Source organism: Mustela nivalis, assembly GCF_964662115.1.
Source record: "Mustela nivalis genome assembly, chromosome: 4".
Taxonomy (NCBI): domain Eukaryota; kingdom Metazoa; phylum Chordata; class Mammalia; order Carnivora; family Mustelidae; genus Mustela; species Mustela nivalis.
In genome coordinates, this window is record NC_139023.1 from 110,772,801 (window position 1) to 110,786,912 (window position 14,112).

The 14,112-nt window shown below is 35.6% G+C and overlaps 1 protein-coding gene across 2 annotated transcripts in view; it reads left to right on the forward strand.

Annotated features, from left to right (window-relative positions):
* The window catches only part of UNC5C (unc-5 netrin receptor C), a 358,142-nt gene that overhangs the window by 192,365 nt on the left and 151,665 nt on the right, over window positions 1-14,112 (forward strand). For both annotated transcript variants that reach the window (XM_082728148.1, XM_082728149.1), the window contains exon 2: window positions 9,448-9,669. In XM_082728148.1, coding sequence (XP_082584274.1) covers window positions 9,448-9,669 — 222 coding nt within the window. The remainder of the gene's footprint in view (window positions 1-9,447; window positions 9,670-14,112) is intronic.

Consider the following 14,112-nt stretch of genomic DNA (forward strand, 5'->3'; position numbering starts at 1 on the left):
TTTGTCTCCTTTGCTCTCTCCTCCTAGCACTCTGATATGTTCAGTTCCCTTTACATGTGAATGTTGAAATTCCCAGAAGCTCAGTTATGGATGTTCAGGTTCATTGTTTTATCATTTTTCACATACTTGAAAATTTCCATCAAAGTTAAAAAAAAAAAGTACAGATTTTTTGATAAGGATATGGATAGAAAGATTATATTCAGGTAATTTGAATTATCATAATACATTACTATGGGGAGTACTATGGGGAATTAATAAATATTTTTCATAGCTCTTGGAGCAAGTAATCAATTTTAGATGGGTTCACTTTGATTGAATATAAGTTTTAGAACCTACTAAGTATATGGTGGAGCTGGACTATAGTAAGGAATACAAAAATGACTGGGCCTCTCGAATTGCATCAGAGGATTTCACAATCGAACAGTAAGGAGCAGTTAATCTCTGCGAGGATTAGGACTAGATTTCTCAGTGACTTTGAAATAGGCAGTGAAGAGTCCATAAGAAATAAAGCATCACGTGTACAGCTAACAAGCGTCTGGGAAAACATTGAAAAAGCTACCTTAGTATGGAATATGGTACCACCAATTTTGGTTTTGGTGGAACAGTGGTAAATAAGCTGAAAATTAAGTAAATTTTTGGCCATGTTCTATTGAACACAAAGTTTCCAGCAGAAGGTGTTATGATTCTATCTTCCACTTAGACGTGGGATGGCTGGGATTGAGAGAGGAAAATCAGGAGCAAGTCTGCAACAAAGCCAGTCGGTAGCATGACTCCTGTAATAATCCATTTGCAAGTGGTCTGAGCTTCATTTTGAGCAACAGAAAAGAGAATAGGAATTAATGGTGAGAGAGACAATATGGAGCTGATCTTCACTGTACACATAGATCAGTTGGACCTGATGGAGAGACAGGACTCCAAGCTTCTGACTGTGAGAATGATATTACAATCAGAAATAAGGAGCTGAGTGAAAAAGAGAAGCTACTTTTAGAGGGAAGATGTTCATCTGATGTTGATGCTGAGATTAGACTGTTGAACAAAATAAAGTTGTCTAATCCCATACTGTTTTGAGTTTTGTGGGAAGGGAAAAGAAAAGAGACAACTAACTTAGTAAACAAACGGATCTGAGAGGGGTAGGTGATATGAAGAAATCAAGTAGAATGATGTGTTCTTGAAGAAACACATCAAGAGATTGAGACTGGGTGATCAAGAATCTCTTTGTGTAGGAGACATTAGCTGAAACCTAAATGGCAAGGAGAGAGATCTTTTCTACAGGAATGAAGAGTTTGTACAAATGCCCTAGGGTAGGCCTGCTTTGGGTGTGTTCAAAGATACAAACACCAGTCTGTCTGTATGAGAATGGTGAAAGGCCATGAGGACATACATGAGGGTAGGAAATGAAACATAGAGGCCAGCAGCAATCAGATCAAGTGGGTCCTCACTGGCCTTGGTAGAGAATCTGATTTTGTTGCTGGTCGATGCAAAGGCATCAGACGATTTTAAGAAGAAAGGAGGTGGAACAGAAGACTGTGCATGTGGCACAATCTGGTAATTGAGCCAGTGTTATGGATGAGATGCTCAAGGGAGAGACGAAAGGAGAGAAACTTGGTAAGAATATGACTGTACTCAAACAGCAGAAAACACAGAGAAAGGTCAAAAAGATAGTATGGGGGGGCGCCTGGGTGGCTCAGTGGGTTAAGCCGCTGCCTTTGGCACAGGTCATGATCTCAGGGTTCTGGGATCGAGTCCCACATCAGGCTCTCTGCTCAGCAGGAAGCCTGCTTCCTCCTCTCTCTCTCTCTCTGCCTGCCTCTCTGCCTACTTGTGATCTCTGTCTGTCAAATAAATAAATAAAAATCTAAAAAAAAAAAAAAAAGATAGTATGGGAAGCAATTGAGTGCTAATGCACAGTTACCAAGGGAGGAGAAAGTTTCAAAAAGGAGGGAGTGGTACAATGAAGTCAAGCCTTAAATGAGGCCAAGAGGTTGAGGAGATACGGTCATTAGATGTATCATATTATTTTCCACACACAAAATGTTTTAGATTCAACTTCTATTATTTATTGAGGGAATATATTTAGTCCAAGGCTATTACATTTCATGATACATGACATTAATATTTGCATAGAAGATAGATAAAATTTTTTTTCATGTGGGGACAGGATCTGTCCTTATAAATGCTGAAGGACTACCTTTTAGATATACATATATTTCTGTTGTATTTTGCATAAGGATTTCTTCTCATTTCTGTTGCTAGAGTAATTCCTATGTACGTCTTATCATATAGGAACTTCTTTAGGAATAACAATTCAAGTGTTCAACAACTCAAGAAAAGAAAAAAAAAAAAAAACAGAAAGAAAGAAAACCCTGCCGTCCTTTCCATGCACTGGACTAGGTATCTGTTATGCAGGAATGAATGAAGACAAGCACTGTTCTAAAGCTCTGAACTTGCCTTCTAGTGGGGAAGAAATAATAAACAAGAAGAGTAGAGAGCAATGGGAGATGAGACCAGGGGCTGAGGTCCAGGATTTGGAGGTGAGGGGCCTTCAGAAGAAGGGATGTCTGATATATGAAGAATGAGTAAGAGTGATGAAACAGGGTGATGATGTTGTGGGGAGTGTAATGGCCTGTTTGATTTGTTATCCTGGTAGGGCTACAGTCCCTGGTTGTTCAAGCACTCATCTAGGTGTGGCATGCTCGTTCTTTCTCCCTCCCACCCTTTTTCTTTTTCCTTCCTTCCTTCCTTTCCTTTTTTTCCTTTCTTTCCTTTCCTTTCTGTTCCTCCCTCCCTCCTTCTCTCTTTTTTTTTCTTCCTTCCTTCCTTCCTTCCTTCCTTCCTTCCTTCCTTCCTTCCTTTCTTTCCTACTCTTTCTCAAAAGTGGCATTATTCTATGCAAATTAGTCAAAAATTTGCTTCATTTGCTTAGTTGCCTAATGGATGCCCTTCTGATTTAATACAAACGATTCTGCTCCTTGGTTTTATTGACAAAACAGTATTCTCTTAGAAGGACATATCATAAATAATTACCTAACCATTCCTCAGTTGACTGTTAGTTGTTCTCATTCAAACAGTTAATTCCTTCTACCTTTTCTTGATATATTTTATGTATTTTTAAATAAACAGTGCTGTAGTAAACATCTTTGTGTGTGTATGTATATATATATATATATATACACATACATATATATGTATGTATACTGTATATACATACATATACACATGTACTTATATACACATATACTTTATATATACACATATATACACATATGTATACATACATATACACATGAGATATATACCTCATATACATATACACACATATATAAATATATATAATATTATATTTATATACACACACATACACCTATAAATGCCATTATGTCTGTAAGATGTGTTCCAAGAAATGGGATGATGTATTTGGTGATATGCAGAGATTTAATTTTTAATTTTACTGTCAATTTTTCTCTACTGTGATACCAACTTACGCTATACCCAGTATATGCAAAGAGTCGCATTTCCTCAACTCCTCATCAATCATACAATATATTTTAGCTAATCCGATGAGCAAAAATAAACTTAGCTTCTTGGTTTACATTGTGTTTATTAAGTTAATCGAGAAAGAGAGTAAATATATTTTTGAAAACATTTTTCTAAAAGCACAGTATAGACTATGTGGTAGAGGTAAAGACTACAGGCAGGAAAACATTTAGGAGGACTTTATAGTAATAAAATTCAGAGATCATAAAGTCTTAACTGGGGCAGAAGAAGGTGCCTCTCTTTCACAAGTAAGTGCATCCCCAATAGCATGTTGACTCTATGTCACTGTTAATCATGTCTAAGCATGATTTCAAAAGTATTTATTGAAAAGAAGAAGAAAAAAAGTTTTTTCTTTTGGAGTTGTAACCATGCAGTACTTCCAAATCGTGTAATACTGTTAAGGCATTATATATTCAGCTACTTAAATTTAAATGATGAATCCATTAATATGTTGCTTGAAATATAGACCATAGTCTTTGTCTTCCAAAGGATATTTTAATCAAAATATTAAAAATAAGCTAGAGTCTCATTCAAATAGTTAATTTCAGCTGCCTTTGTTGTAATATATCATGAATTATCTCTCTGATGGATGGGCAGCCAAATGCAGATAAAATTAGCTTTGCAGTCATTCATTTTAAATTGCTCTTGAATCATTTGGAAGTAAATTCCATTTCAGAAGAATACGCTTCAGGTCTCAGACAAAGAGATAATAGTCCTATATTTTATGATATAAGCAATAATAGTTTAAGCCTTATGATTCAGAAATATAGAAACTTATGTATTAAGTTGATGAAAATTAAGCCTTGATACATAGCAATAAAACCAGCAATGTAAGCTTCCTAGATTGATGTTCATAGCATAATATTTTTCTGTCAAGATTTAGGTGGAATGAAAGTCTATAAGAATAATACATGGTGCAAAGCTTTCCCTTCTTGTATATAAATGAAAAAACAAAGTCTATATGAGACAACAGAAAAGGAAATATTGAGATTTACCTGATATCAAGATGAAAATGGTGATATCAATATTGACTAATGGTAGAAAGTAGAAAATTAAGTCAAATGTTACAGGAGAATAAGATGAATAATAATATTACAACAAAATTGAAAAGCAGTAATAGTTTTAAGCTAATTGTGATTTCAATGTACAGAATAAAGCCAACTTTGGAAATTTTACTTTGTTAATTTGAATGAACTACATGCAGAAAACTTGTTTAGCAAGTTTATTAATCGAGTGGTATGGCCCCATTAGCATAATGCCATCCGTATGAGCATCTGGGGTGTGTCTTTATACAATATATAATAATTTGGAATAACTGTGGCACTTTGCCAGAAATAAGTTCATTGTCTGAAGTTGCTATTCACAAATTGAGTTGCCATTATCTCCCTGAACACTTCAGGCCTCTTTAGATATTTATATTAAGAAATAAAGTATTAATAGGATGCATTCACTGATCTCCCTGCTGAAAAAACAAATTTTTCTTTTATAGCTTCAAGTTTTGTAGCATGACCTTAATAGTATCAGAAAGCTGGTTTATTTGGGTAGTGAAATGAATTTAAAATGAATTTGAGTCTACCAACTCAAGGTAGAATCTCAAACCTTGTTATCTCCATGTATTGAACTTTAAAATCTTAGACTGTAGTATATCCATGTATTAAGGAGTCTGCTAGTGCCCCCAAAAGATTTAGCTTTCGTGTTGCAGGGAGTTTACTTGTTTTTGGTCAGACACGTGCATGAGCACTGAAGTACATCCAAAGGGAAAGCCATGAACAAATAAAATCACACACTTTCCCTTGCACACCATTGCAAACACACTTACTTAGAGACTTATTTGGAGGCGGAGTTTCTCTCTCTGGAAAGCCATGATTCTTCTAGAAAACATCTAATCACCATGAGAAGCTGGGAAATAGCAAAGAAGTTCTAAAACAAAAATCTACTAATAAAGATATAATTTTAATTCTCAGATTTTTCCTTGAAGTAGAATGCTCAGTTAACTGACACTTGTAGGTAGACAGGACTGACTTCATGGGTATGGGACCTGTGCTGTCACATAGGACTCTCGGTTTAATGCTCATCTGTCACTCTTTCAGAATTCCTAATACAACGAGGATCCCCAAATCTTCACTCTGCACTAGGTCACACAAAGTCTGTAGCCAGTCCAGTTTGGAGATCTTAACTATTGTTACAACCTTTGGTATGTAAATTAATTTGAGGCACTATGAACTCTAAAATACCTCATGAACCCTTTCAGAATGATCACAGTTGCCATTTGTAGAATATCCGTGCTTTTATAAGATTCTTACTGACTACCTATAATGTGCCTGGCAGAATGCTAGAATTAATGGAAAATAAAAATGAATATGACAATAATTTCTGCCTCCAAAAGAGCTTTCATTCTAGCATTAGGCATTTGTTATATAGTTCTGGCTTTTGAAAATTGGTAATAGTTGCATAAAACTGGTTGCCAAAACTGAAAAGTAGATTCCTCCATATGTGTGCAAGGCAAGTATACACACAGTGCAGAGGAGCTAAGTGTTCGTGAAGAGGTATTTGTAGATGCTCATTTGCAGACAATCAATTTTTTCCTTAAATGCACATGGTATTTGGAGATGATCACTTTTTCCTTGTTAAATACACATGGTATTTGAAGATAGTCCTTGTTTCCTTATTAAGTACACATGGTATTTGGAGATGGTAACTTCTTCCTTGTTAAATGCACATGGTATTTGGAGATAGTCATGTTTTTCTTGTTAAGTACGTATAGATATAACCATGCTAGATGTTTAAATACTCAGAACTTTTCCTTAATAATTTTGGCTGAAGAGAATTGGCTTGCTTGTTTGATTTTCAAAACATACTCTAGAAAAAAAATTTAAGATGACATTTCATTAAAAGACAATTTCTTAAATTAATGCTGATACTCATCGTTTCTGTCTAGAGCAAAGAAAGTATTGTCTTAACATACGTGACCCGATGGTGGGGGAATTGTTGTCTGAGCCAGCTGGCGTGGTTGCGCGTGGTGTCCAGGCCACCTTCTTGCAAATGAAGAAGGAGAGAATTTCCCAGCAGCACATGAGCCCACTGATAATCAGTCCATTCCCATTTTGTCAAATCTACCCACTTCTTTGTATCCTACTGACTAAAGGTCTTGAAAATTATCTTTAGAAGTACTATTCCCATCCCCTGAATTGAGCACTAGAAGTAATGTGCCATATTGCCTGACATGAATTTATCTAGCCATAGATTTAAACAGTGTATGTGTGTTATAAGAAATTGTAACAAATTAATTTCATGTCATTGGTTAAGGCATCTCCCTAGATGCTACTTAAGAGATGGGGTTTATGCAGAAACTAGAATGATATGTAAAAAAAAAAAAACTGTATTTACCGCAAAATGAAAATATTTCAAATGATGGAATCATTCCTTAATAAGTTGCATACTAAGTGTTACTTAACGAACACCTTGAAATATCAACACTTGACGAAGCTTCAGACCAAAATGTAGAATTATTTCTCTTTACTGGTCATGACCCTCTTGTCTTAAAACTCAAAATTAAAGAATACAAAATTAGTTTGTCCATACATTTTTAAAATATGTCATTAAATCATTACTATCTTTTCCAGCACTTAACAGAGCCCCTTTTGAGTTGAAAACATATGTGTGCTTTCCCAGCTTCCATTAGTCTTCACAGTAGTTTACAATAAAATAATCAGAAGGAAGAAATACATGCTTTGGGCAGGAAAGGGTAATCAATTTTTAGTGCCTATCTTTCTGTAGGATGTGAATGCATAAGTACTTTGCTACATGATTGAATAATGTAAGGTAGTAAACAGTCACCTGATATTTTGCAATCATCTTTCCTTCTAAAGGAACAAATCTCACTTTCTAAAACAGTGACTGAAAGGAAAACTTTTTATATTTTGGAAACCTGAATAAATATATTAAAATACATACACATTTTGGTATGTTTAAATATACACCAATAGTAAAAAAAAAAAAAAAAAAATCAACACTCTGCCTTCCTGAGTAATAAAAATTAAAAACAACAGCAAACATTTTACAAAATGTCAGTTTGATATTTTGTGGCACTCTATTGATTATCAGAACTGTCTATCATCACATACAACAATAAGCATATAAGGAGGGATTGTGAATAAGACCTTCAAGATCTCAGCTTTATGTTGATGGATCTGTCAATACCCCAGTCCCCTATTTCTTTGCCTTTCTGAACTATGTTTATTTAAGCAGTTTTGAATGTTCCTGCACAATGAGTAAAGAAGCCGAAATTGATGGAAACAAGGTTATTCTTTAGTTAGCTGACAGTTTGGGTCCTTGATGTTCCGCAATGGAAAAACTAGAGATGATGCCCTGCCGGAAGAATGCAGATTAAGGAAGTAAAGTGAGAAAGAAAGCGAGCTTCAGGAAGCATCATTTACATCCCAGTGTCAGAAATTTATCATTTGGGAGGAGCTTTGAAAGCTAGTTGTGTCTGTGATGCAAGTGAAACCAATTTTTACTGCAGAACATATTGGCAGAGATCAAACGCATGTTGCTGTTTGACAGCTGTCCCATGAGCTAGATGGAAAAAGTGCCAGACCAGGTTTCTTAGCAGACAAACGGCCATTTGACAAACGGCCATCTCCCCAAACAGAGCAACAACTGAATGAGTAATAAAATGAGTTTTAAGGTAATGTATGAGCAACCAGACTTTACCTATACCATGTCATGTATTTACTACCAAATGTGTATACTTTTAAAGAATTTTAAAACTTTTAATTTGAGCCTCACACCTTTAACCTTGCATATTAGCCTGGGGTGCTTTATCAATGAAGAGAATGAGCAATAGTTTTGCTCCCCACAATCTGTCACAGGAAGAAAATTATCAGGTCTAACTTAGTTTCAGTGTATTGGAAAGACTTTTTACCTTGACTTTTGTGAAATATGATAATAGGGTTTTTTAGGGCATTTTTAAGTTTTATGTTTTCATTTGAAATCATATAGAACTCAAGTTATGAAAAACATACCTCCAAGTGTATAAGTATCTCAAGTGGTTTGGGAGTTTTGTTTATTCAGTGATGTTGAGGCAGCAAAGTGGGAGCAACATATTTGATAATTTTCAGTACTATAGAAAATGAGACTATTGACTATTGTTGTTCTTGCTAATACTCGGTAATATTCTAATGGGGATGGGTTTGACTAGTCATATCATACATCTGATATTTAAGATACGGTTTCTAAATAAGACCAAACAGCATTGTTATGCTCTAGGCTCTACTATCAATCTACTGTTGACTGACTCGGTATTATTATCTCTCTTTCTATTGCTGAGAATAATCCTGAGCTCAATAAATACTTTTGGTTGAATGAATGAATAAGTGAATGACAATGTCATGCAGTGGTATCTTTTGAAAATAAAGATAGGTTTGAATCTGAACTTCAAGATCATTAATTTCATGTTCCCAGTGTTCCTTCTCAGCTTCGTGCAAAGAACTTATGGTTTACCTATAAGCCTTGTATTTTTCAAACAAATTTTTCTAATGAAACCATTTTTGCTTTTGTCAGTTCTCAACAGGAACACTGTGTAGTGGGAGGTGTAGTACTATATGGGGAAGATCACAGTTTTTGAGTGAGACCAACCTGGGTTCTGGTACCAGTTGTGCTATTTACTACATGCATGCTTGGGCAAGATATTAACCTTCCCTCATGTTGAGTTTCACCATGCATAAAAATGAGAATAATAACCAAAAAATTACTTGTACAACCAGCAAGAGACCTAATGCACAGCAGGTGCATAGCAGGCACACACATCCTTAATTAGATCATTTATGAGTCATTATTTTTAAGTGAATATCAAATAAATGGCAAGTGGCTACTATGATTTGACTGTTTTCCACTTTCTTCTTGTTTCACCAGACGATGACTTTTTTCATGAACTCCCAGAAACCTTTCCATCCGATCCACCTGAACCTCTACCACATTTTCTTATTGAGCCTGAAGAAGCTTATATTGTGAAGAATAAGCCTGTGAACCTGTATTGTAAAGCCAGTCCCGCCACCCAGATCTACTTCAAGTGCAATAGTGAATGGGTTCATCAGAAGGACCACATAGTAGATGAGAGAGTAGACGAAACCTCTGGTGAGTTTTCTGCTGCATTTGGACTACTGTTGAGTATTCACTAACTCACCACTTTGGCATGATGTCATACTGTTCTTTCAACTGTGAGAATAAAAGTAGAGCAATTATCCTTTGGCAAAAGTTTTGGTTCGGTTTGGGTAGAATTTGGTGGTCTCATTCCACGCATTGCAAAGTAAAATGTGATCAATAAATCTTGACTTGATTCCTGATGGATGTAGTTCATCCTGAAAAAGATAAATGAGAAAAATGAATAGACGGGATGATTGGCAAGTGCCTTAGTCAAAGATGAATTTCACTCATGTGTCAATTCTGTTGTCAGGTCTAAAATCCTGAGATTGGGGAACATGTTCAATTAAGGATAAGTTTGTCATTTTTATTTACAACTATCAAATGTCAATTCATGTGCATAATTTCCCCTTGTATTTTTAAACAATTTGTAAACATTGCAGATTCAAAGTATCCTGTGTCCTTGGCTTACATCTGAAAATAAATCCTAATTATCTATCTCTTATGTAAAGTTAAATTGAGAGTGACCGAGAACAGTGATAGTATGGGGTCCAGGAAGAGGCAAAGGGGTGAGTGTAGCCACCATCTGGGTGGGCCTTGATCAGATTATCTCTGTTCCTGGCATGGTGAAAATGCCTGACTTTCCTACTCTGCAACTATTATCCCTCACAGTAAAATACTAATGGCAGAGAGAGGATAAAATAGATTTTAATAACCTGTGGGATTTAGGTTGGCTAAAAAGGAAACTTTCTTGATAGCATCTTTTTATTCCATGATGGGTGACTGAAGATAGTTGTATAATCTCTTACAGTTATTATAAACTGAAAAGATGTGTATCTTTCTACAGTGGTTTAAGTGCTTTTCTCTCTGATGGTGAGAATAACAATTGGAACAAATAACAATGGAATTTTTAAATCCATTCCAGATCTATGATTTATAATATTAAGACATATCTTAAATAGTAAGATTTCACTGAACATTTCCAAGCTAAATAGGAAGCATTTCAATATCTTTATGTTCTTTATCTCTACCTACCAAGATAGGTATATGCTGTCAAAAGCCAGATTGTAATTCATTCATATTTGAATCCAAATGTTGGATTAACCAAGGTTGAGCAGAGAGCAGCTCTTGAGGGAGATCTATGTTCACTGCCTCTAACCATGTGAAGGGCACATTGAGGTGATGGGACATAATGAAATGGAACAAACTGTGAGAGGACAGAGAAAAGGCATCTTTTAGAAAAGTGTGTGAAGCATATACTGATAAAACACAAATGGTCTTAGAAAATCAGGTGGCAGCTCTATATAATTGTTTGTCAATCTGTGAATCAATATGCTCACTGCCTGCAATCTGATGGCTGTGGAAATGAACGGGTATCCAACTGTACGGTAGCTTTACTTCAGGGAATCGTCCCACCTCTTGTTCTAATTACTCAGAAAATAACTCCACCAGATGTCTACAAAATCCCGAGTGAATTAGTTTTATTTGTTTCAGCTCATTTACTTGTAAAGATTTCAGACACACAGTTTTAGTGGTAAGAGGCAAAAGAAAGACATCACAAAAGCTAAGATGAAAGTCACAAACATATTTAGGCTTCTCTTTACTGAATTAATGAAAATGTTTATACAGGAAGATTAGGAATAAAACCAAAACTACTCTGATACTGAGCTCCTCTGCCAGCTTCATGCCATGTTGGTAATATATACGTACATATGTGTGAACATAGATACGTCAGTAAGACATTTCCCTTCTTAAAACACTTTATTTTTTTATTATTTCCACATAAAATCAATTAGTATTACATATACCAGTTACTTAAAATACCTCATAAAGCAGTTATGAATGGAACTATGTGGCATGTTTCTCCTCAACTTCAGGATGGAACAGATGAGAATTAAGGGAAGAATTGGCAGCCACCAATGTCTGCCCAACGCTCCTCAGGTTCATGGATGGAGGGGAAAGCAGTGTACCTTTGGGCTGCCTTTCATTTCATCTAAAAGTTTACAAGAAAGTCAACATCCAGACAAATGTATTAACCTTTCAAGTTAGAAAAAAACAAAAATGCCCTCAGATATCAGTACTATCTGGTATGTTCTTAATGTACTAGCCTGTGCAATTAGGCAAGACAAATAACTGAAAAATATAAAAATTGTTTTAAAAAGTGGAAAATTGATCATTTTGACAAATAGTGTGATTTTATATATCTGGAAAAAGCATTTTTAAATAAAAAAAAACTGAAAAAACATCAAGAGAATACAGAAGAGTGGCTGAAGAAAAAAGATTCATATAACCCATCAACTTTTCTTTTATAGATGGCCATTCAAATTATAATGGAATAAAAGATATCATTTGCAATAACTATGTACAACAAAATATGTATGCATAAAGTTAACCAAAAATTGCAGAACTTTAGAAGTAAAATCTTTAAATGCTACTCAGATTATGAAAAATGCTATTTAAACAAATGGAAAAACTTACCGTATTCTTGGATAGAAAAAAAAAACATATATATATATATATTTTATACAATTCTGGCAACTTAAAAAAATATCTCTTCTGGATGGTTTCAGAATTGCAGTCTTTGTACAATATGAAAACCCTCAAATGTCTAAATATAATATATTTTAGGTGTTTACTATTTTTAAATGAATTAAAAAGTCCACCAACATTGTATGAAAAGAAATTTGTGAAAACAGCTGACATAATAGTATAATGAGGGAGCCTCAGCTCCTTGCAAATACATTGCAAAACTAAAAAAGTGCAAGTTTTATCTGAGCAGAGAATAAGACATACAGATTAATGGATTTAAAAAAGGACCAGGAAACACTCAGTTAAGGCATTTCCAATGTGTTAAGATTGGTTTTCAGTCCACAAAGTAGGCAGTTGGAAATTGAATGCATGAAATAATCTAATGACTAAAGAAATAAATCTTGGATTTTATCTCATTTGTTAGAATAAAATAAATTCTTGATGTCAGGGCTTAACGTCATCATCATTATCACCACCATCACTCCTGTGATCATCACTAACACCACTAGGAGAAAATCTTGGCAATGTGTTGGGTAGTTGGTTGGTTGGTTGTTTTTAGTCATGGGCAAAGCCCCTTTAATGAAGACAAACTAAAGAAGTCTTATAAGAAGGCATTATTTTAAAAAAATTTTATTCTTTATTAACATATAATGTATTATTTGCCCCAAGGGTACAGGTCATTATCAGGCTTACGCTTTTCACAGCACTCACCATAGCACATACCCTTCCCAATGTCCATAACCCAGCCACCCTATCCCTGTCCCCCCACCCCTCAGCAACACTCTGTTTCATGAGATTAAGAGTTTCTTATGGTTTGTCTCCCTCCTGATCCCATCATGTTTCATTTCTTCCCTCCCTACCCCACTCCCCCCACAACCCCACCCTGCCTCTCAAATTCCTCATATCAGAGAGATCATATGATAATTGTCTTTTTCTGATTGACTTATTTCACGTAGCATAATACCCTCTAGTTCCATCAACAAGTCATTGCAAATGGCAAGATTTTCTTTTTGGATGGCTGCATAGTATTCTACTATGTATAAATATACCACACATTCTTCTTTTTTTTTTTAAAGTATTGAAACTTTTTTTTAAATATTTTATTTATTTATTTGACAGAGATCACAAGTAGGCAGAGAGGCAGGCAGAGAGAGAGGAGGAAGCAAGCTCCCCGTGGAGCAGAGAGCCCGACCTGGGGCTTGATCCCAGGACCCTGGGATCATGACCTGAGCCGAAGGCAGAGGCCTTAACCCACTGAGCCACCCAGGCACCCCGTACCATACCTTCATACCTTCTTTATCCATTCATCTGTTGAAGGACATCTAGATTCTTTCCATAGTTTGGCTATTGGGAACATTGCTGCTATACACATTCACGTGCATGTGCCCCTTCAGATCACTACATTTGTATCTTTAGAGTAAATACCCAGTAAGTAGTGTGATTGCTGGGACATAGGGTATCTCTATTTTCAACTTTTTGAGGAACCTCCATGCTGTTTTTCAGAGTGACTACACCAGCTTGCATTCCCATCAACAGTGTAGAAGGGTTCCCCTTTCTCCGCATCCTTGCCAACATCTGTCATTTCCTGACTTGTTAATTTTAGTCATTCTGACTGGTGTGAGCTGGTATCTCATTGTGGTTTTGATTTGTATTTCCCTGATGCCAAATGATGTGGAGCACTTTTTCATGTGTGTCTTGGCCATCTGGATGTATTCTTTGCAGAAATGTCTGTTCATGTCCTCTGCCCATTTCTTGATTGGATTATTTGTTCTTTGGGTGTTGAGTTTGGTAATTCCTTTACAGATTTTGGACACTAGCCCTTTATCTGATATGTCCTTTGCAAATACCTTCTCCCATTCTGTCAGTTGTCTTCTGGTTTTGTTAACTGTTTGCTTTACTGTGTGAAAG